At 56.0% G+C, this 23,653-nt stretch overlaps 6 protein-coding genes across 6 annotated transcripts; 3 read left to right on the top strand and 3 right to left on the bottom strand.

Annotated features, from left to right (window-relative positions):
- Positions 1-608: 608 nt before the first annotated feature.
- MRS44_002968 (uncharacterized protein) lies at positions 609-5,804 on the top strand (the record flags this gene model as incomplete). Its single annotated transcript, XM_065623027.1, has 7 exons — positions 609-623; positions 786-1,407; positions 1,477-1,960; positions 2,023-3,850; positions 3,900-4,235; positions 4,381-4,885; positions 4,942-5,804. 7 exons carry the CDS (start codon positions 609-611, stop codon positions 5,802-5,804), a joined length of 4,653 nt encoding a protein of 1,550 aa, XP_065479099.1.
- Positions 5,805-7,093: 1,289 nt separating this feature from the next.
- Positions 7,094-8,412, top strand: MRS44_002967 (uncharacterized protein; the record flags this gene model as incomplete). The annotated part of the gene is made up of 3 exons (XM_046268264.2): positions 7,094-7,213; positions 7,272-7,824; positions 7,877-8,412. 3 exons carry the CDS (start codon positions 7,094-7,096, stop codon positions 8,410-8,412), a joined length of 1,209 nt encoding a protein of 402 aa, XP_046137078.1.
- Positions 8,413-8,893: 481 nt separating this feature from the next.
- On the bottom strand, positions 8,894-13,027 carry MRS44_002966 (uncharacterized protein; the record flags this gene model as incomplete). Its single annotated transcript, XM_046268265.2, has 4 exons — positions 8,894-10,246; positions 10,294-12,034; positions 12,093-12,407; positions 13,023-13,027. 4 exons carry the CDS (start codon positions 13,025-13,027, stop codon positions 8,894-8,896), a joined length of 3,414 nt encoding a protein of 1,137 aa, XP_046137077.2.
- A 1,522-nt stretch (positions 13,028-14,549) lies between these two features.
- Positions 14,550-15,563, bottom strand: MRS44_002965 (uncharacterized protein; the record flags this gene model as incomplete). Its single annotated transcript, XM_046268263.2, has 1 exon — positions 14,550-15,563. One exon carries the CDS (start codon positions 15,561-15,563, stop codon positions 14,550-14,552), a length of 1,014 nt encoding a protein of 337 aa, XP_046137076.1.
- A 3,178-nt stretch (positions 15,564-18,741) lies between these two features.
- Positions 18,742-22,024, top strand: MRS44_002964 (uncharacterized protein; the record flags this gene model as incomplete). Its single annotated transcript, XM_065623026.1, has 2 exons — positions 18,742-19,335; positions 19,415-22,024. The coding sequence occupies 2 exons, from the start codon at positions 18,742-18,744 to the stop codon at positions 22,022-22,024; spliced, it is 3,204 nt and encodes a 1,067-aa protein (XP_065479098.1).
- A 491-nt stretch (positions 22,025-22,515) lies between these two features.
- On the bottom strand, positions 22,516-23,563 carry MRS44_002963 (uncharacterized protein; the record flags this gene model as incomplete). The annotated part of the gene is made up of 3 exons (XM_065623025.1): positions 22,516-22,522; positions 22,576-23,330; positions 23,393-23,563. 3 exons carry the CDS (start codon positions 23,561-23,563, stop codon positions 22,516-22,518), a joined length of 933 nt encoding a protein of 310 aa, XP_065479097.1.
- Between the last annotated feature and the right edge of the window lie 90 nt (positions 23,564-23,653).

Here is a 23,653-nt window from a genome sequence, read left to right as displayed (position 1 = left end):
ACCCGTGGACCCGTGGACACGCTCAGAGTTGGGTTGAGATCCCGTCGTGCTGCGAGTCCCAGATGGGCCCCCGTGGAGACTGAGGTAGCACTAGGGTGCCATGTAGACACCTGGTCACGAACATCGTGCCGGGGGTGCAAGCCACCGTGTTGGGGTGACAGGCTTGGTGGGAGAGGCAAACAGGCCGCATCAGCCGTGATAGCGGCTACCTGGCGCTACCTCGAGGGTTCATGCTAACACCGCCCCCGTGCTCCTTTAGCAGAGTGTGGGCCAGGATCCATGCATCGACGGGCTGGCCAGGGCTCTTGGAGTGCCAAACGTTTCTGCTCCCGGCGCCTGGGAATCATCTCTTCCTCTTTCAACCTTGCTTCCACTCCATCACGGTGGGCAATTCTTACTTTGGTTGAGCCTCCATCTCTATTCTTTATACTCGTGACTTGTCTCTGCAGTCTCTTTATACTTCCCCTCGCCTAGAGGCGAATCTCGGCATCTCATTCGCGCCCTTTCTATCCTCTCACTCTCCTCCGCCAACCCATCACCTCCGGGCATGCCTCCATACGCGATTCACTTCATCTCATTGTTGCGCAAGTGATTTTCTGCTGGAGGTCATGGCACAACAAAATGTGAGCTCCTCTCTTTATCTTTAAAGTCTATTCACTTGATACACTCTTACCTATCATTTTTTTTTTACTCGCCTCGACTCTCACACCTCGCTCTCTCTCACTCAAGCAGCGAGCCGTGCCAGCACGGTCGCGATTGGACCCATTCTCTAACTCATCACCCAGGACTCCAAAGCTTCAGACCCTGAAGCTCACTCCATGGCCGACCCGATGACCACTCAATCAGGTTCTGATGGTGCGGCCAAGGACGCTGGCACAGACACAGCGTCACCCTACGGGACTCGCTCTCGTAACAGGACGGGCACCTCGCGCCCCAACTACGCTGAGGACAAGGACATCGACACTGATGTCTACGACTACTATCACGACAAGAAGGACCACGACTCCAAAAAGTCATCGCGACAGGCCAGTGCCGCCGCGAACGGTGATGCGCCGCCCCGTGGCGGTGCCAATTCACGTAAGGCTGGCACGGACGAGGCCAAAGCCGGGCAATCTGCGAATGCCCCCAAGGAGCAGCAGCCGGTCGCTTCAAGCAATGCGTCCACCACCACTCCCTCAACGGGACCTTCGCAGCCTACACGAAAGCGCAAGGCCGCAAACCAGTCGGCAGGGTCCACCGGCCAAGGCGCCTCCGCTAATGGATCGTCCAAGAAGGCGACGACGGCCTCTGGACCGACCACGGGCATTTCGTGGCCCGAAACCAACATGTTGACTTTTGACGACTGCAAGGCACGACCCGTCGACGGGCGGATGGTGGCCGACGATGGCACGGTGCTGGAAGCAAATGGTAACATGCTTTCCCCCCTCCGAGGTCCACCGTAAAATCGGACAGAGCGTGGCTAACCCGGTGATGCAGATCATGTGTACCTTGTCTGCGAGCCACCAGGAGAACCATATTACCTGGGCCGCATCATGGAGTTCCTCCACGCGCAGAATGACACGAGCAAGCCCGTGGACGCAATCCGTATCAACTGGTACTACCGGCCAAAGGACATTGGGCGAAAGGCCCCGGACACGCGCTATGTGTTTGCGACGATGCACTCAGACATCAGCCCGTTGACTGCGCTCCGCGGCAAGTGTCAGATTCGCCACAAGGCTGAGGTCCCCAGCCTGGACGCCTACCGCAAAACGCCCGACAGCTTCTGGTACGACAAGCTGTATGATCGGTACATCCAGAAGAACTACGACCTGATCCCCACGCGCTCGATTGTCAACGTCCCTGCCAACGTGAAAAAGGTGCTCGACGAGCGCTGGAAATACGTGCTAGTTGAGCAGGGGCGTGGCAAGGAGCTTACTAGCGCCGTTAAGCTCTGCAGGAGATGCACCGGCTATTGCGCAAGGTACGTACCTCCCCCCTGCCCCACGTCCCACCCACGTCCCGTGGCTGACCTCATGCCTCCAGCAACGATTCGGTTGACTGCGCCGTGTGTCAAAACACGTATCATATGAATTGTGTCAAGCCGCCCCTGCTCAAGAAGCCCTCGAGAGGATTCGCCTGGTCTTGCGCTGCGTGCAGTCGCGCGCAGGAGAGGAAGCTGGAGGCTCGCAACACCCCTAATGTCAATGACCCCAGCTTTGACGGCGAAGATGACGACTTCTTGGATGAGGAAGATGAGGAGATGCAGGGAGTCGACACAGGCCGCACCAGCCCCGACGAGGGCAGTCATGGACCTCACGAGGGAACTGCCGAACAGATCTACCAGGCAAGCCTTTGGCCTTATAGATACTTGGGCATGCACTGCAAACCCGAGGATGCCCTCGATTACGACGACAGAATCTACCCTCGCGCAAGTACACGAATTGGCCCACGCCACCAGGCCAATGTTCTGCCATGGCCCGGAAAGCCTGTGGAGTATGTCAAGCCGCCTGAGACCAAGAAAAATGGCAAGAAGGATACCAAGTCGAAGGAGGCACAGGCCGCCCTAGAAGCTGACAAGGCCTGGCGCGGAAAGCGACCGAAGTGGATTCAGGACATGCCTCCTGGCTATACCGTCCGAGGCGAGGATCACGACGAAGATGATCCCAAGTGCACGTCAAAGCGACTTTGGATGCCCCCTTCAGAAGATGTCATTTCTAGCGACGAAATTAACAAGTATATGGAGAAGGCCAAGGCGATGGCCAAGGGACTCGGACTACCGGAACGATCAACCAACCTCGAGGACGTTGCCGCAAACACCCTGTTCCGCACTGATTTCGACACCAAACGTGCCATCAAACTTGTCCCCGAGACAGAAAAGGCGGCATTCAAGGAACCCGAATTGACTCCAACAGAATTGAAGAAGTTTGAGGAGGCAGTCGTCAAGTACGGATCTGAACTGTACCTTGTCAAGAGGCATGTCAAAACCATGCCTTTTGGCATGGTCACCCGATTCTACTATACCTGGAAGAAATCCGAGCGTGGTAAACAGGTTTTGGCCAACATGTCGGGTCGAAAGGGCAAGAAGGAGGCCAAACGGGCCGAGGCTGCTGCTAGCAAGCTCGCCGACGATGTTGCAGACAATGACGACGACTCGGCTTTCGATGCGGAGAAGGCGAACCAGAAGAAGCGTGGTTTCGTGTGTCAGTTCTGCTCTACCACGAACTCGCGCAGCTGGCGACGTGCACCAAACCCGATTCCCGGACTCGTCAATGAGAATGGCTCGAAGAACGCGAACAAGGACAAGGGCAGCGAGCGCGTCGTGGCTCTATGCCGCCGATGTGCAGAGCTTTGGCGCAGATATGCCATTCGATGGGAGGACATGGAAGAAGTGGCCAAGAAGGTGGCTCAGTCTGGTGGTCGTGCCTGGAAGCGCAAGCAGGATGAAGAGCTGCTCAAGGAGCTGCAGGCTGCCAAAGACCTGGGCATGATGACACCTGAACGAGCGCCGACTCCCTCAACAACTACTTCAACGACCAATGGACAAGAACCGCCGCGCAAGAAGCTCAAGACTGCCCCTTCAGACAAGGATGCCGACAACAATCACTCGGACGCGGCCAGCGTGGCGGGCTCTACCACATCCAAGAAGAAGGACAAGAGCGTGGAAAGGGTGGCGGCGCCCGAGATGCCCAAGCCCAGAGTGCTACCTTGCGCTGTATGCGGTCAGATGGAGCCACAAGGCGACCAACGCCTGTCTTGTCGCGAGTGTCGCCTGACGGTGCACCGTAATTGCTATGGCATTATGGATAACCGTAACCCTGAGAAATGGACCTGCGATATGTGTGCCAACGACAAGAACCCCCAGGTTTCGACAGTAAGTGATACCGTGCTCATTTGCAAATGTGTGCTAACGTGATTTGCAGCACTACAAGTGTGTCCTGTGTCCTGTTGACTACACTGAGTACGACTTTGTGGAACAACCAAAGCTCACACACCACAAGAAGAAGATGTCGGAAAAGGATCGCGAGAGGGAACGTCAGGATGTCCAGAAAGCCCGAAAGGCGGCCGAGTTCTACCGCAAGAAGCAGGAGGAGATGAATCGACCAGTCAACCCTCGCGAGCCTCTCAAACGGACCGCCGACAACAATTGGGTTCACGCAACCTGCGCAGTCTGGACACCAGAAGTCAAATTCGGCAATGCCAAGGCTCTGGAGCCTTCAGAAGGCATTCCCTCAATCCCCAGGAGCAAGTACGACGAGGTATGCCAGGTTTGTAACAAAAAGGACGGCGCCTGCGTCTCGTGCCATCAATGCCGTATACCAAGTAAGTACTCTACGTGCAGCAAGCAGATGGCATCCATGCTAATCAGACATGTTAGTGCATGTGGAATGCGCACGGCAGCAGGGACACGTTCTCGGCTTCGACATTACTCCCGTGAAAAGTTCCCGTCGGGACCAAGTCACGACTGTGACAATCAGCGGAGAGAGTGGCACAATGTCGGCGACCGTTTGGTGCAAGGACCATGCGCCAGCAAAGACGACGGTCCATCGTATGCACGATATTGTCAACGAGTCGGGGCTCAATGCTCTGCAGCTCTACGTCCAAAACTTTAAACAGGCCGATCTCACATTGACGGGTACCGTCCGCAAGGCCAATCTGATGACGACTGCAGCCAAAATGACGGGAACGACGACTCAACCTGGGCTACGGCGGTCGTCAACGACGAATATTCCTGCAGGCGGATGGAGCCAGCAGCGCAGTGGGGAGACTGAGGACGCCGCCTCGGACGCCAGACAACCGGGAGAGAAGGTCTGCATCACCTGCGGCATCGATGTCAGCCCCAAGTGGTGGCCGACTGACAATTCTCAAGAGCGCGAACTCACCAACGGGCACTATGGCACTCTTGGAAGTGAGGCCCAGAAGTTTGTGGAACAGAGGCGATTCCAGTGTCACAAGTGCCGCAAGGCCCAGCGGACCGCGAAGCCACATGCGCCGCGGCGATCTCCTCCAATGGTGGAGATGGCACTTCCGCCAGCGCCAGCGCCAGCTCCAGCTCCAGCTCCAGCGCGGGAGCCCAGTGTGCCAGCGGCCGTCAACCCTCTACACAGCCCGCCACAGGCCATGCCCGGCCACCGAGAACCGCACCCTGCTACTTACGCCTGGCCGTCTCATGTCCCCCTCAGACGGGGCCTCCTCCAATGCAGGCTCCAGCTCATGTCGCAGACCATGCTCTTGGGGCCCGACCACCACCAGCTCCCCACGGATACCCGGCTCCACCGCCGCCGAGAACCTCATTTAACGACTGGGGAGCCCGACCTGGAAGCCAGCACGGATCGCCTCCTCGGCATCTCAATGGAGGACCTCCCCCCCTTCACAACCCGCCGCACCTCTCGTCTCTGCGACCCCCACCGCTGTCGGGTCCTCCGCCTCCTGCACCGCTGCCCGTAAACCACCACGGGTCACCGCCCTATGTCAATGGACTTCCCCCGTCTCCTCGAAGACTCAACGGACCGGCGCCGCCATCGCGATATGTGCACCCGTACCAGTCCCATGGACACCACGGTCCCCCGGCACATCTACCGCCGCCAAACATGAGCAATGGAGCGCCCCCACCTCCGCCGCCGAGGAATGACGGATTTGCTCATGGCTTACATCCGCAGAGAACACCATTCTCAGCACCTCATGCGAGCCCGCCCGGTTCTCGAAGTGGGCTTCCTCCACCACACGAGCCTCCAGGATCGGCGGGTTCAATCAGCCAGCGGCAACCAGAGAGCCGACCGATGAATGGAGCAAGTGCTAGTCCTTCATTGCGAAACCTACTATCGTGAGGTGGATCTAGAAGGTTTAAGCCATGATGGCTCAGAAGCCCTGCATGGGGCTATCTGGCATGAACAGGAGTTTTTTGCTTTCAACAACGGCAGTTATCTTTTACGAAGCAAGGAGTCGTTTGCACTTTTTTCTTCTTTTACTCTTTCTTTTTGTAAACCCTCGCGTAGACATGCATTACTTACGAGGCGTATAAATATTTACCCAGGGAATCAGTGTTGTGGACGTTATTTTTTGGGTGGTATTCAATTGCAAGCTGGGGCGCGATGGCGAGTTGGACAAGGAAACTCTGGAGAACTGGGAGGATATATATAAGAGGGGAGGAAGGGAAACCTGTTCTTTTATGACTGTGTAAGAGACCGTGAAAAGCACTTGCAGGAGGGAGTTAGCTTATAGACGACACAATGAAATGTTTAAGACACTTTTGAGTGTGCTCTTGTGCATATACTGAGGTTGTGAGTGAGTGACTGAGTGAGGAGTGAGATTCAGTAGCAGACGAAAAGGGGAAGATACAGTAGCCCCACTTTCTCCGGAGATATGTGGATCTCCGAGATGAGCCAATAAAGGCCCGTTTCCGTTCATGTGGGTGGATGCCCGCGTGGTCGGGAGAGGGAAGGGAAGGCACCGTCCCGCGGCACTCCCTGGGGGGAACGGTACGTACCGTGGGTGAGGTGCTCTTACTCGCAGGGCAGGGCAGGGCAGCGGGCGGAGTGCTTGGAACTTCCCATGCCAGCCCGCTCGCTAACGTTAGCTGGGTAGGTGCGCCTGGCAGCTGGTACCTGCCGCCTGCGCGCCTGTCCTGTGATTCCCATTCCCGGGGCGGGTTAATCGTGGCGCTCGGCCTAAGTATTTGGGGCTGAGCTGGCCTCCTTCAGTGGCTTAGCTTCTGGGCCTGCATCAGCTTTCCATCCAACCTCCAACGTCAGCCGAAACAACATCCAACTCGACCACTTTGGCTGTCCATCTTGCCTTTCTGCTTTGCTTGTCCAACACTAGTCTCTTTCCGTCGTCATCTCGCCGACGCGGGTTCCCTTCTTTGATTTATCATAGGCGCAGCGACGAATTCTTCCCGACGTTACCTGTACCTATTCTGTTGATAGCCCACTCAATTGCGACACGATAGCTATCTTGCGGCTGTTCCTGGCGATCCATACCATCCCGATTGACCGATTACGCCCCCATTCCTTCGACCTAGGGAGCCTCAACCCGTCGAACGCACTCTAAAGGGCAGAGGCGATAATTTATTGCAACACTCACAAGCTCGGATATCTACACTGCGCAGCCATCCACCATGGCGCAAGTCCTCCTCGACCTCTTCTATTCCTTCGGGAACTGTCTCAACTGCTTCCCCGGAAACCCCAACCTCAAGATCAACAACCGAAGCTTTAAGATCCTAAGGCTCTTGGGAGAGGTGAGCACTAGCTAGACGCTCTGCGCATTCTCTGGATCAGCGCTGACTCTATATACAGGGCGGTTTCTCATACGTTTACCTCGTCGAAGACACGTCGACCCACGAGCTCTTTGCCCTGAAGAAGATCCGATGTCCCTTTGGCGCTGAATCGGTGCAGCAGGCCATGCGCGAGGTGGACGCCTATCGCCTGTTCTCACATGTCCCGACCATCATCTCAGCCGTCGACCACTCGGTTGCTACGGAACGCGGCGCAGATGAGACGACAAAGACCGTCTACGTCCTGCTGCCGTACTACAAGCGCGGCAACCTCCAGGACATGATCAACGCCAACCTCGTCAACCACGATCGCTTCCCTGAGCGCCGCCTCATGCTGCTCTTCCTCGGCGTCTGCAAGGCCCTGCGCGCCATGCACGACTACAGGCCCGCCGTCGAGCGCATGGACATGGGCCACGAGGAGGATCAGCTGCACAGGGATGAGAGGAATAACACGAGGGGCAAGCGGACTGAGGAAGAAGAGGAGGGTGAGCAGGAGAGAGGTCTGCTTGAGGGTGAGAACCAAGTAAGCGGGGGCAGGTCAATTCAGCACTATGCCCACCGTGATATCAAGCCAGGTACGTGCCGCAGACAAGCCAAAACTGTCGCCTATGCTAACCCACCCTGAAGGAAACATCATGATCGACGATGCCGGCTCAACCCCCATCCTCATGGACCTTGGCTCCGTGGCGCCATCCCCGATCCCCGTAACATCACAGTCCCTCGCCCTCCAGATCCAAGACACGGCTGCCGAGCACTCGACCATGCCCTACCGCGCTCCGGAGCTCTTTGACGTCCAGACGGGCACCGTCATCGACACAAAGGTCGACATCTGGTCTCTCGGCTGCACCCTTTATGCCTGCCTCGTTGGCAAGTCCCCCTTCGAGATGCGGTCCGACGAGACTGGCGGAACCCTCTCTCTGTGCGTCCTTGGTGGTGACTGGCGTTTCCCTGATGAGGGTCCCGCCGGCGTTAAGCGCAACAACAGCATGCGACCTCAGCAGCAGCAACAGCAACCGCAAGCACCCGCCATCGAGATTAGCGAGCCCATCCGTGAGGTGGTGAGGAAGTGCTTGCGTGTCGAGCCTGCTGAGAGGCCTGATATCAATGAGCTCATTGATATGGTACAGACCGTCATTGAGGAGCTCCCCGATGATTCTCATTAAACAGCTTTGTTTGTTTCTTTTCATTTGGGATCTAATGGCTGGAGGAGGAGGAGGAGGAGGAGGAGGAGTCGGCGATAGGGAGACTGTAGGATAGGATACTTCTCCCCTGTTGAGTGATTGGCCCTGTCGATTTGATCAAGTCTTGTCTATTCTTAGCTCGGCCACCATATTTACTTACCTGCTAGGTGATTATCAAGGAAATGGCGTTTAGGGAATTGGAATCATAGATGCATTTATTGCTGCTCAATCAAGTTTTGCTCTGTTCTCTGTCCTCTGTATCCATCCTAGACCGTCTCGGCATTGTATCCTTGTCAATCTGCCTTGATACTCTACCAGAGACTCCTAGCACCTCCAGCATAACCCCCAACTCAGCAGTAAACCGCAGCTAACTTAACTAACCTCATTCAAAACAGCACAATCAAATACCGAAAAATACGGGAATGCTTGAGGGCGGGCAATTGCACTCAAACTCATCGTCATCCTACAACTCGAGCTTGTAGGTTGCAACCTCGAACGGCCGCAACTCAATGGGTATCTTGCCGTCGGAGTGATGGATCTCTTCCAACTCATCTTCCAGGATATTGGTCTTGGTGACCCACTTGACGTCAAACGACGTCTGAATGATGCCGCGGCTGCGTCCACCCAGAGACTCGTATACACGGCAAATGATGCTCCGGCCTCGGCCAAAGTGCATACCCTCGTCGCGGCTGACATCTGCGTCGTCATGTCCTCGCTTGATGGTGTCCAGAACAAGGGAATCAGATTCATCAGTGTTCACCAGTTTGATGGGTGCACCAGAGATGCTCTTGATGGCAGCCTGCGAGGCTGAAAGAGGCTTCAGGGGATTGTTGAGAGCGTACGCAGCCTTGACGGTGGCCGACGATAGACTGCCCTTGTGTGGGAAAATGGCCCATCTGATGGAATGTTGTCCCATATCGGCATTGGCATCGGGGGCCTTGGGGGAACGAAGGAGTGACAGACGCATCGTCTTGCCCGCCGTCGCGAACCCGTACTTGCTGTCGTTGAGGATCGACACACCATAGTTGCTCTCGGAGAGATCAGCAAACTTGTGGCAGCACACCTCAAACTTGGCCATGTCCCAGCTTGTGTTGTAGTGAGTTGGCCTCTTGGTGATGCTAAAGGCTGTCTCGTACGAGGCTTCGGTGTTGACAATGTCGACAGGGAATTCGACCTTGAGGAACTTGGAATCCTCATGCCAGTCGACCTCGGCTGAGCAGTCAACCTGAGAGGGCTGTCCATCAAGGGCCGCCGAGAGGGTGATATAAGACTTAATAGAGCTGTCCTTGCTGATCTTGATATCGGTGACCAGGGTGACGCGATGAGGCTTGTGCTCAAAGATCTTGGTCTTGCCATATTCAACCTGTCGGCGAGCGTCGAGGTGGTAGACCTCGACATCCCATGCCTGCCAATAGAGTGGAATATCGTCAAAGATGACAAACTTGTTGGCCTTTCCGCCCTTCTCGATGACCTCGCGGTCATTGACAAGGTCGTGAAGGGATGTGATGACACCATCCTCAACAACGACGCGAAGCTGGTTGTTTTGCAAGACAAAGATATCTGGCGACTTCTCCATGACAGTGACAGCTGGCATGTCCTCCTGGGTCTTAAACGTGCGGAGAGCCAACAACTGACCATCGCCGCATGCAATACCCACCTCAGACTTGGAGATCTCGACAAGTTCCTTTCGGTGCCAAGGAAGAGTGTTGATGGCCACCGACTCGCGAAGAGAGCTGGTGACGCCCTCGGATACGGCAAGAGAGTCGTACAATTCCTTCAGTAGACGCTTGCCAGTCTCGAAGACTTCAGCATAGACCTAGAAAAGTTAGTAGAGATCCATTTTAACCAGACATAACTGCGTACCTTATCAGAGTCGTCGTAGCACATCTCAATGCTGCTTCCTGGAAGACAGTCGTGGAACTGACAGAGCAGAACTGACTCCCACATATCATCCAGATCCTTTGTTGGGTACTTGTACGACTTGTCCTTAAGCGACGCAATCGTGGCTAGTTGCTCAAGATCTCGCAGCAGGACCTCGGCCTTGCGGTTGTAGAACTTGTTGTTCGCCTGAGTGGTGTAGGTGCCACGATGAAGCTCAAAGTATAGCTCGCCGTACCAGGTAGGGAACTCACTGGCCTTGTGGTTGAGGCGATCAAAGAAGTCATCAACTGTCGCACCAAGCTTGAGCTTGGGAATGCCACCAACAGTGTTGCTGATGCCAGCGCATCGTCGGAGCTTCTCAAAGTGCTGCCAGGTAGGGCCACCACCACCGTCGCCCTTGCCAAAGACAAGAAGAGATGAGCTGTCGACGCGCATGGTCTTGTGGTTGGTGATGCTTCTCTTCAAATCACCAAAGTCGGCATTGGCGGTATAAGTCTCGGAAGGGGGCATGTGGCAAATGACCTGACTTCCATCGGGACTCACCCACATGAACGTAGTGTGAGGAAAGTTATTGATATTGTTCCAGCTCAGCTTCTGGGTCATGAAGCGATCCATGCCGGCCAGGCGGCACAGTTGAGGGAGCTGGCTCGAGTATCCAAACGTGTCGGGCAGCCAGAAGGTTCGGCATCGGGAACCAAACTCGGCCTGGAAGAATCGCTGACCGTAGAAAAACTGACGAACAAGTGATTCGCCACTGGGCATGTTGGTGTCGTGCTCAACCCAGCTGCCGCCGATGGGGTTGAACTGGCCCTCCTTGACCTTGCGCTTGACTCGTTCGTACGCTGCAGGATAATCTTGCTTGAGCCACTTGTACTGCTGCGCCTGTGAGCAGGCAAAAGTAGCTTCTGGGTAACGATCCATGAGGTCGCACTGGTTCGTCCAGGAGCGGACAACCTTGCGCCTCGTCTCGGCCCAAGGCCAGAGCCAGCAGCTGTCGATGTGGCAGTGGCCAATTCCAAAGACGACGGGCTCCTTACCCACCTCGTACACCTTGTGAGAGTCGACATCAGGACCAAGAATCTCTCGGGCAATCTCGCGGCACTTGAGGATAGACTCCTGGTTGTTCACCTCGAAGGTGTTGATGATCTTCATGGCAACCGAGAGGGCATGGTTCTGTTCAGCCGAGTTCTCGGGGAGCTCTCGAGCAGCATCGCCAAGTTCCCACATATCTATATGGAGCTTGCGAGCCGGAACATTAATGGCGACAATATCGGCCTTGGAGAGATTGAATCGCCTGTTAGGATCCGGCGGTGCAATGGTGGTGGTACCGTTAGGAGCATTTCCAAACATGCCGTTGCAAGCCATCTCAATGTAGATGGTGTGCTCCTCACCGTCGCGGAACGAGTCGGGGATGATCCATTCGATGCGCTCTCCGCTGCCAGTGAGACCTTGGATTGGGACACCGTCCTCAGTCCAAATGGTGCCCTCGTTGCTGGCATCCCAGTGAAGCTCAATGAGCTCCTCGTCCTTAATGTCGTCGGGGATGCGCAGCACCACCTTGAACCAATGGGTGGACCATGATGGGCCGAACGAGGTACCAGTGTGAGTCTCCCTGAATTCGTGTCGCACAGCCTCGTCAAAGGTCGGGCGAGAGAGATCTGGTGCATCCCAGACGGAGAGTTGAACGTGAGGCTTACCCGAGTACCTGGCATTGTACATGTTCCTGCATGGCCAGAGTTAGTTCGTCCGCCATGCGCCAAAAGAGGGCAGATATGACATACGCCTGCAGGTTCACCTTATAGTACTGTCCTGACTTATAGAACGGTTCAATGCGGCCCTTGAGAATGCTCGTCTTTGGCACGCCGACGGGCCGCTCGGCGAAGACGGGGTAGGAAGAGCCATAGCCCTTGAGCTCGCCGCCTCCACCCATAGTATCGAAGTCGAGCGGATGACCTGGAGCAGGAGGAGCAGATCGATTCGAGATGCGGCGAAGCCTTGCCGAGAGCTGATGCTGCTGCTGGCTTTCGGGCGAAGGAGAATGTCGAGGGCAAGCTGCCGGGACGGAGAGCGGATGATCGGAGGGGGTATCGTTGGTACTATCGAGCTGTGGTGAGCGACGCTTGACGATGATGACGTCAAGCTAAGTGAGGGACTGGAATGAGCGCTTGCGAGGGAAGATTGAGTGCGATCGGAGAGGAAGAAGCAATGCTTATATGGTTGAATTGATGAACTCAATGTTGTTGTTGATGCGTGATTGAAGGATGTGAGACGCGAGAAGCTCAGTTAAGCTCCCGTCTCGCAGCTACAGTTAGTGGTCAAGTGAGCTCCCAAGCTTCCTTCCACACGCGGCAGCTTAGCTGTGCCACCAAAGCCACACCAGACATAAATGCTAGACACATAGCCACCAATACATCCTCACGCAATGCACGCTTTATTCTGACAAGCTGCCCTCACACGCCAAGCTGAGAAGCGGGGGAAATCGCCCAGAACAGAACACCGCCCCAGTTGGCACACCCGTTGCCGCCTTCAGTACAGGGGGGCCAGGCACTTCCTGGAGCTCGAGCGCTATGACAATACCTGTCCTGGGGGCGGGCCCGCTAACTTTTGGACCATGAACTCTGGAGCACCAAAGGGTTGGGGAAAGCGTCGTGGCGTGCGGGGCGGGTGTGTCGTTTGATGCAGACGTGAACTGTGATGGAAGACGCACATACCTCATGTTGAATCGTGATGGGATATCGATGCCGTTGAAGAGGCGTATACAGAAATCAGAGTCAGGACAGTAAAGGGATGCTGATGTAGGACCGAAGGCGTATTATAGCACTTGAGGTCCGGCCCAAGGTAGATGACGAGGACGGGATGACGGTGACAAAAAAGGTAGCATTCAAGGATAGTGAAAAGAGAAGAATTGAAATCAGATCTCACGAGACCTGCCCAGAGTTAAATCAAGGTTGCAATTTACTTCTCTTGCTCCTTCTGGAAACTCTGTGTTTATCCACTTGGCGGTTTCCGTCGTGCCTGGAAACTCTGTTCCTGCGCAAGACATAGTTAAGCCTCACCATGGGATACGCCTGGCTTTGATTGAGTTGGGTTGTCAATGAGATTGTTTGTATGAGAGATTTAGAAGGAACGCAGGAGACTCGACTGAGGTTCTTGTTAGTCAGGCAGCCTCCCTCAGCTCTGCTGCAGACCAGCAGCCATACCGGGTCCATCTCAGCGTCAGTCCCAGCCTCATCATATCCTCCTCCGTTCATACCCGAAGAAAGTCACTTTCTCAACGGCCATCTTACAGAGATTCTTCAGATCTGACCTGCCCTGCAGCATGAGAGAACTCAGAGGAGGAGCCAGGTCCAGTCACAGTTCCCCCCTTCCTTTCACCCCCTCACAATGGACCCTCGACACAGGCAGAACCGGCTTATCTAACGTTGTCATCTCCTTCCTCTCTCCTCTTACTCCCGTCTGCTCAGCCAGCCATTCGGGAGAGGCCTGGGTAAAAAGAGAGGCACCCACAGGCAGCCCTAACCATCGAACGATGCCCGCCCCGTCATGACCTGTTCCTCTCCCGGCCGCTCCGTACAGTACGCACAAACGCCGTCCTCCCGTTTCAAGCGAAATTCCCATCTCCTCTTGTAGAGCCATTCGATTGCTTGAATGTGCCACCGCCAGTCCATCTGAAACTACTCAGCCGCGGTTGCGCAGCCTGCGGCCCTGGTCCCTGAGCCGTCACTCTCACTCTCACTGACGTTGTCACTCATCTTTCCACAACGGGCAATTCTTTTTATACATGAAACGAAACGGTCAACGGTATCTAATATCCCTCATGTCCAAAAGTAGTCTGGCGCGTATGCGGATGAAAATGTCTTTCATTTACAGTGTAGAGGTTTGATGTAGTACGTACGTTTGCTCGCCTGGCTGAGCCACAATGTGCCAGGTGAGCAATCCTGCCCAAGGAAAACAACAGCAACAGCAGACCCAAAATATCCCGTGCCATAAAAAGGTATCATCGATGTATGTATGCCATGTAAAAAAAGTGAGATGCTCTTGACTCCAGTAAGTTCGTGTCTGGACCATCACCCGCCTGCAGATTTGCGCCGTTCCGAAACCAATGCCCGAATGTGTCCATCATGGTTGGAGTTTGTTGCCGATGTTTTGATGCCTTTGTCGTCGTCATTAAAGAGGTATCCCACCTCGCCCTGAAGAGAGGGCTAAAATGTTTCAAGCCTTTGGGATTGAAAGGTAGTTCATCCTGAGGATTCGCTCAGGTCGTTGTTTCGGCTGCCAGAGCCAGTGCCTGTGCCGTGGTGAACCACCTCGGATCCGCCGTCTCCTGTGAATTCCATGTCGTCCTCATCATCGTACAGATCATCATCCTCCACTTCGTAGTATTCATCTTCTCCTTCTGCCTCTTCATCTTCCATCTCGTCAAACTGCTCGGGCTCATCCAGATCACTCTCACTGTCGTTGTCACTGTCGTCGAAGTTGAGCACGCCCATGATAGGCACCTCAATCTTCTTATATTGACTCTTGATGAGGTTGTCGGCCATCTCAAACAGCTTGGCGTCCTTGTCGGGCTGAGGGTCGCGGTCCATGGAGAACTCGGCCTCGGCCCGGTCGGCGAGCTCGACTGTGATGGGGTTGTTGGGTGACTCTGGCTCCTCGGGGATCTGCTTGACCCAGCGGCGGACAACTTCCGTGCGGGCGATCTTGTTCTGGTTCGTCCTGCGCCTCAAGCCTGATCGGAAGCGGCGCTTCTCCCGTCGTCGCCTGCGCTGGATACGATCCCTAACGTACCAAGCCACCACGAGCATGGAGGCCTGCATCATATCTTGGCACCTTTGCCGGTGCATATTGGCCCATGCCTGGCATCGTTGTTGTTGGTAGTTGGCCACTGCTTGACACCTCTGCTGGTAGTAGGCGGCAATGCGAGAGACCATGGCGAGGTACTTGGGATCGAGGTTTGCACCGGCAACGTTGGGAGGAGGAGGAGAGGCCTTTGGGTCGCTGGGGCCGGGGCTTCCGCCGGTGCTGCGGTTGGGTGATGAGGACATCTTGGGCTGTGAGGTCGGGGCGGGAGGAGGAGCCATCATCGAGGGTCCGTTGAGGCCGGCTAGGCCGCTGAAGGGTTCTTGCATCGATGCTTTGCGCTTGAGGTTGTTCTGGTAGGGCCTTTGGACAGGAGGTTTAGGAAAGGCGTGGCTTTCCGGTGGGGGGGTCACCGGTGTGAAGGGGTTGACAGACGACATCATAGCCGCCATAGGGCGCCTGGGCTAGGACTGGAGATCGAGTATATATATGTAGGACGATCTCTGGGATGTTGTTCTCAGGGCACTCTTCCGGGTGACGGACCGTGTGCCGACTGGGGGTGTTTGGTGTTGAGTGTGGGTTTGTGCTTGGCAAGGGTCTCGTTCCTCTTTTTCTCGTCTCTTGTCGACCCGATCTGGGATGTTTTATCTCGCGTTATTTTTCTCCGTCGGATGAGTGGTCGTTGGCGATATCGGGACCGAGGGCGTGTAAGTGGTGACTGTGGGGATGTCGATTGATAGCTTGCCGGGGGGCTTCAGGAAGTGGAATTGCTGAGAATGTTGTGTGTAAGCATCAACAAGAGCGCAAAAGTAGGCACCTCCTGGGACAGCATCGCGCACAAAGGGGATATATAGCTAGGATTACTCCGAGTCGAGCGGGTGGTCAAAATCGACAGATCCGGCCGAGGGTTTGCGCAGGGGGTCTGGCGACGTCGTGTGGCAGCGGGCCCAGAATGGGCTGAGGCTCTCGAGAATCGGCCCACGCCGACCCCGCGGCCTGGGCGAGTGGCACTGGGTGGCATTGAGTGCCGTCAGATATGCTTATGCCAGCAGCACCTCAGCAGCTGGTCGGCAGGTGCTCATTGGCGATGCCGGGGTGCGGTCACGCCCAATCTGGAGGTATGCCGTCCCATGCAGCCCGTTTGTACGCGATTCATGGGATGAGGAACGAGCACGATGGCCATCGACCAGAGCACCACCAGATGATGAGGCCGTGAGGACAACTCGGAGCTTAGCTTTCACTCACGGCGTTGAGCTGGCCAACAGAGGCCCGGGCGTCGTGAGTTGCATAGGTGGCAGAGTCTCGCCGACCCAAGGGGGTTCCCTGGCTCGTGGGGTCTGGAGTTGAGCGTTGGATCTGATTTCCCATGCCATCTCATGTGTTGTCCTGGGCTATGCCGTGATGTATCGATCGAGCTCTGGTCGTGTTGTTCTCTGCTCTAGTCGTACATGGTCCCGTCGCTTCTCCCTTTGTTGCTCTCGTCTCCCCTGCCTGGCATGACTGCTTCTTGTGGAAACGATGCTGCTACCACAAGAAATCTGGTTTTCCCTGGTCTCTTGTTGGCCGCTTCTCTGCTCGCCTTGCCCTTCTAGTCCATCCTTCTACCCAGAAATGGATCCCCAGGCGGTAAGGGGTGTTTGCCGACTGCTACGTTGGGCCGCCTTGGACGATGGGTTCCTGTCATCTCTCCTGCCTGGAGCCCTGCCCGTCGCCAGATAGAGCTCTCAAGATGGGGCCCTGATTCACACTTGGGCTCTCTCCGCCTTACCGCCCGGGCGCCCGCACACCGGTCAAGACACGGGACGCCAGCGGGAGCTGGGGTGCTCGCAGGTCTGGGGAGGGGAAGGGGAGGTTTCGAGGCCATCTGGTGCTGGGAGAGGATGATGATGACGCCGGCATGGGACCACGACGCATGGAAGATTTGGAAGGCGACCGGGCGCGTATCTTGGTCCTGTACATTTTTCTTTTTTTCGCCTAGAGCCGCGTTTCGACAGATGGAGAGAGAGACGGTCGGGGACCCCAGTGCACCTGACTTGACAGCTCGCACTGTATTTCCCTGCTTTTTCCATGACCGCCCCCAATCTCCAGGGCTCACGGTGCCTCCCTTCCAATCTCGTTGGACTCTGGGCAGTCTCCCACAGGAATGGACGGGAATCTTTCGGTAGCGATGGCACCACTGGGCCGGGCAGAGCAGGCCTCCACTGGGTTCCATCCCGTCCCTTTGCTTGTACCGTTGCCAGCTGCCGTGGCGGACTGTTGGCTGCTTACAGTGGCAGAGAGCCCTGTAGAGATGCCGGAGCAGCCGCCCATCCCATCCATTCCACCCATTCATCAAATCTCACTGCGCCCGGGGGAGTCGCATGGACCAAGGTTTTCAGTGTCGTTCGAGGGACGCTAGATTTTGTGTCTTAACTGGGTCGTTCTCACACGTTGTTCGCGAAGACCCGGATTCCTCTCGTTGGCGGCGCCTCCATGGGCCCATCCTCCCGCTCCATGTGCTGTTCGCCCACAGACTCTGGCGCGTTAAATGATGATCTGTTTGATCTAGGTCCGACTGGCTTTTGGGAGTTGTTGTTGATTTTTAATTTCTTTTTTATTATATTTTTTTTTGTGTATTTTCTTTTTGCTTCTTTTTTTCTTCTTTTTTAATGATGTTATCAGTCTAGAATAATCTCGACAGCTGTCATTGTTGTCAACGCTGTGCTTGTGCTTGTGCTTGTGCTGTGTTGTGTTGTGTTGTGCTCATCTTGCTTGCACCTGCCCAAGTTGCGCTCCTGCTTGTGATGCATTCCCGTGCTCCTTCTGAGACCTCCCGTCTGTGACTCGACTCCCATCCATCTCCTCTATCTTCCCCACACACAAACCACGAAAAAAAGCACGACTATGCGACAGAATCTGCCGTCTTGGTTCCAAACTCGTTCGGACCCCCTCGGCACCACGCGTTGTAACCCGGATTTTCCTTGGTTTCTATATCGGGAACCACTTTTTGGTTTGCTTTTTCGTTCCACGTTTCGGCGCCAGTCGCGCCGTGCCGGGCCATCAACGGTCCAATCCCTACCGCCAGAGACCACACAGCTTGATCAATCCATCAATTCTTTGCCTCTTGTTTCGTCTCGAGTGCTTTTTCGCACAGACTGCTCTTGATCTCCATACATTGGCCTTGCGTGAGGGCTGCGTGAGCCTGCGTGATCCATCCTCCGATCCTCACCACATCTCGCCCAGTGTCACCATATCGGCACATCATACACCCACTTTTCAGGTTCCTCCTCTTGACAGCCAGTGGAGGCTTGTCTCTGTTTGCCTAACCAACGCTAGATCTCTTGTCCATCGTATCTGTGCCGCCTCAAAACTCCGAGCAGAGGGTAACTGCATTTGGTGGTGGATATTCCCCGAGCCCCTCTATCCGAGACAGGAACACAACACCACGACACCATCAACAGCGCACCAAGCCCTCTTTCGACTCTTCTCCCCTTACCCTCGCAAAACACAAGACAACAGCCCATCTCATCTCCATGTTCCGGCCGCATGGTGTCCCTGGGATCCGGTATCCGCCATCTGCGGCCCCTGGCATCATCATCTGCCTCTAAACCTGTTTCTGCCCATGTTTCTGTTTCTGCTACTCTTGATTCGATGCCCCTGCTGGCGCCCGCCGTTGCTTCAGATCGTGCTACTGCTGCTGCCGCTGCCGCTGCTAGTCGAGCTGCTGTCACTACTATAGCTGTTGCTACTAATGCCCGTGCTCATGCTGACCATCGTCGTTATCGTCGTCATCATCACCATAGCTATCATCGCCTCCTTGAGCTATCGCCTCTTACTCCCCTCCTTCAAGCCTGCCATGGCCTCTCCATCCGCCCATTACTACCTCCACCATCTCCCCATCTTCCCCTCCAGGTCAGGGGCAAGAAGACCACCACCATAAGGCTGTCCGATTTGCCTCAGGGTCTCATTCAGCCCACGTCGCCTCCGCCAGCGTCGTCAACGTCACCCACCGAGCCCCAGGATGCTGTCAGCCCGCTGCCGCTCCCGTCGCTCCCCCGGGACCCCCCGGTGTACCCTACCGTGGTGCTCCAGGCGCGCCAGAACATGGAACGCTTCGACAACTGCGTCCTGTTAACTCGTGTAGGCGGCTTCTATGAGCTGTACTTTGAGCATGCAGATGAGTACGGACCCTTGCTCAATCTCAAGGTTGCCTCAAAGAAGACCAATGCCGGCCCTGTGCCCATGGTGAGTTCATTGCTACCATCCATCTCATCAAGACTTGACCCCCTGGCACCATATCTCATCATCATCATCTGTCTTGCAGGCCGGGTTCCCCTTCTTCCAGCTGGATCGATTCCTCAAAATTCTCGTCCAAGATCTCAACCGCCATGTCGCCATCGCCGAAGAGTTCCCCAACTCTCCCACAGACAAGGTCAAGTCTGGCGGGCTGATGCACGACCGCAGAGTCGCCCGCATCATCACTCCAGGCACTCTCATCGATGAGAACTTTATGGACCCGTACGCAAGCAACTATGTTATGGCGATCGATATCGGCCGAGTGCCGAGTCAGATGGACGGACTCCCGGGCCATGAATCCGCATCCGCTGCGGCATCAGCCCACCCCCTCCCGTCAGGTGTTGGCCCGGACGTTGGGGACGCCCAGCCGTGCGACGACGCCGTGCCACTCGGCCTGGCATGGCTCGATCTCTCGACCGGCCACTTTTGCACTCAGCAAACCAATCTTGCATCCTTGCCGGCGATCCTTTCCCGACTCTGCCCGCGCGAGCTCGTCCTCGACCAGCAATTGCAGTCTGATACGGACCACGGCATCTTTGCTCTCCTCGCTGAGGACCGTCACATTATCACCTATGCGCCCCGGCCTGATGACTCCTTGCTCAGCCCCGACGGCTGGGCGCCCATGCTCGAGTCTGCCCTATCTGAGTCTGAGGCCGCTGGCTTTTCCCCCGCGGAGGTGTGCGCTGCGGGTGCCCTCCTCAGCTATGTCAAGGATCGTCTGCAGGGCATGAGCATGAAATTGCAGCCCCCGCTTAGGCAGGAGAATATGCACACCATGGCCATCGACAGAAACAGTCTTCGGGCCCTTGAGATAAGACAGACTATCCGCGATGGCGCTTTCCGGGGTAGTCTACTCCATGCCATACGCCGCACCGTCACCAAGAGCGGTGCCCGCCTGCTCAACGAGTGGCTCAGCGCGCCGTCGACCTCGCTCGATGTCATCACTGGTAGACAGGACCTCGTCGCTCGCTTCATTGCCGACGAGGACCTCCGTGACTCTGTAGTCCTTTTGCTACGTAGGAGTTATGACTCTCAGCGCCTGGTCCAAAAGTTCACACTTGGCCGCGGTGACGCCGACGACCTCTTGGGCTTGGCCAATACCATCCATGCTACCAGGGACATTGTTGCGCTCCTAGACCGTGCCTGCACCCTCCTGAACGATTTCAGCCCCGACTGCTTTGCTTCCTTGACTGCCCGAATTAGTCTCCCCCAGCCCCTGAAGCTTGCTCGCCGCATCAAGGAGGCGATTGACGAAGAGGGTGTAGTCCAGCAGCATGAGGCACAAGACTCTGAGGCCAGCCAGATGATTGCTCTGGCCGAGGACATCGTTAACAGCGAAGGTTCACAGGACGATGCTGCAACGCTCCCCAAGGGTAAGCGGAAGCGGCCAACGAGCGTCCGGGAGTATTATGCTGAAGACGACGATAACTGGATAATGAAGCCTGCTGCCAGTCCTACCTTGAAGCGGCTTCATTCTGAACTGACAGCCTTGCGCCAGGAAAAGGTTACGCTCAATGAGACACTCCGCGAACGCCTTGGTGCCCCTAGCCTGTCCCTCAAATGGACTCCTGGTCTCGGGCACATCGCCCATATCAAGGGCAAAGACGCCCGCAATCTCGTTGACGTGCGACCCCTCTCGTCCAGCCGCTCTACACGATCCTTTCACCTCACCGAATGGACACATCTTGGCCAACGGCTCGACCAGGTGCGCATGCAGATCCGCGCCGAGGAGCAGGCCGTCTTCTACTCACTTCGTGAGCACGTCGTCCGCAATCTCGTCAAGCTTCGCCGCAACGCCGCCGTCCTCGATGAGCTCGACATAGCCACGGCATTCGCCAAGCTCGCTCGCGAGCAGCATCTCGTGCGACCGTCCCTCAACAACACGACTAGTCACACCATCATCGGAGGTCGACACCCCACTGTCGAAGGCGGTCTCTTTGAGCAGGGCCGGAACTTTGTTCGGAACGACTGTCTTGTAGGGTCGTCTAAGGACGGGCGTGTCTGGCTCATCACGGGACCAAACATGGCTGGCAAGAGCACCTTTCTCCGCCAGAACGCACTCATCACCATCCTGGCGCAGATCGGTTGCTATGTCCCGGCGTCATACGCCGAGATAGGGGTTGTAGACGCTATCTTCAGCCGCGTGGGCTCGGCGGACAACCTCTACCGAGACCAGAGCACCTTCATGGTTGAGATGCTCGAGACGGCTCACATCCTCAAGCAGGCCACACCACGATCGTTCGTCATCATGGATGAGATCGGCCGAGGCACGACGCCGGAGGATGGCACGGCTGTCTCCTATGCGTGCCTGCATCACCTAGCAGCCATCAACCAATGCCGGACCCTCTTTGCTACACACTTTCACGGCGTTGCTGACCTGGCCGCGGCCGAGGGCTTGTGCTCCCCGGACGGGGGCACCGTGCAGACGTACTGCACCGACGTGGACGAGGACGGACAGGGAGGGTTTGTCTACAATCACAAGCTACGGAGAGGCATTAACCGCCAGAGCCACGCGCTCAAGGTCGCGAGACTGGCAGGTCTCCCGGTCCGGGCGATAGATACGGCTCGGAGAATACTAGATCATCCCACAGAGCCGGATGGGGTAGGGCAGCATACGGGACAGGCCGGGACGGGGTGATTGGAGGGTATTTAAATAGGGAAATGATACGGGCATCACACCATGTAAGATGAAGGGCAAAGGCAAAAACGCGGAGACCTGTAATGCTTGACTGTTAGCTATGATACCCCTCAAAAGCAGTTGTCAAAACATATGATTTTGGAAATGTCCGTCATAAGGTGTTGATGTGTGTCATCACGAGATGTCAGGGTTAAAAAGCTCTTGATCATTTGTATAATCATCCGGGAGGGGGGTATAAGTGAAGGAAACTCGTGGGGCTGTCGACTAACCTTTTGGGCAAAACCACTCCATCGGTAACGTGGTGCATGTTTCATATCCGAGATGCTAGGTTGTCACATCATGAGGGCGGACTTCCATGTTCGTTTCGTAACCGTCCCGACAGGTTCAATTGACCAGCAGACGATCTATGTACCCCATTTTTAAGATCCATGAGTCGTAATCCCAACCAAAGTCCTGAATTCCGGCCGTACATCATCATGATGTGGCTACATTTAGTCACTGCGAAATTGTTAGCAATCGTGCTTCGGTTGTGATTTCTGGGGGGCACGTACAAGAGACCACCGAAGCCCTCATCCTCCTCCTCCTCCTCCTCGGACTCCTCCTTCTTCTCCTCAGCAGCGGCAGCACCAGAGTCGGCAGCAGCAACGGGGGCGGCAGAGGCGTAGGCGTCAGGGTTGGCGATGCGGTCCTTGAGCTGCTCAATCTCGGGCCAGCTGTACTCGGTGGAGACGGCAACAGCGAGAACCTTCTTGTAGCTGTTGACGAGGGAGTGCATGACCGAGGGCAGGGTGGGGAAGTTCAGAGCCAGCGAGATGGTGGCAATGGTGGTGATGGCAGAAGCCAGAGTCTTGAGGAGCTGCTCCTCACCAATGTCGAGAACACTGGGAGGGAAGGTCTGGCCCTGGTCGTAGACCTGGGAGATGCCCATACCGTAGGTGAAGGGGGAGATGTTGAGCATGTTGAGGAGGGTGGCCTCGGAGGGGCCGACCTTGGACTGAGCCTCGACGAGCTTGAGATCGGTGGTGATTTCAATGGTACCACGGGCAATCTTGGTGGGGACACCGAGGGCCTGGAAGAAGGAGGTCTTGCCGGGTTCCATACCAGTGTTGCCAGCGGGGACCCAGACATCGATGGGGGCGATGGCACCAGCACGGGCAGGGGCGGCGACCTTGTTGGAGAGGATGATGTCTCGGACCTCCTTGAGGTCACCGTTGGTGAAGACGAAACCAACGTTGCCCTTGACGTGGGGGAGGAGACGCTCGTACTCGGGGGAGTCGGTGACGAAGGTCTTCAGGGCTCGGCGGACCTGTCAATGAAGCATTAGCATGACCATCTCAAAAAATCAATTCGCGTCGCGCGGTGCCGTACCATGGTGTTCTTGCCCATCAGGACAACACCCTTGTTCCGGAGAGCCAGTCGGATCTCGTGCATCTGCTGAGAGCTGACATTGTCAATCTCAACGATGAAGATGGAGGCATATTCCTCGAGCAAGCCCTTGAGCTTGTCGAAGTAGCCGGCCTTGTTCGTCTTGCCCCCCATATCTTCTTAGTTATGAAGGCAGGTTGTTTAAGGGCAAGTTTGGGGTATCGTGGTTGGTTTTTTTGGTGGTTGGAAGTTGTGATGAAGCAG

This window comes from Fusarium solani (assembly GCF_023522795.1).
Source record: "Fusarium solani strain SB1 chromosome Unknown bctg00000001, whole genome shotgun sequence".
Taxonomy (NCBI): Eukaryota; Fungi; Ascomycota; class Sordariomycetes; order Hypocreales; family Nectriaceae; genus Fusarium; species Fusarium solani.
Note: the sequence above shows the minus strand (reverse complement) of the source record. Positions and strands in the feature narration are given on the sequence as shown.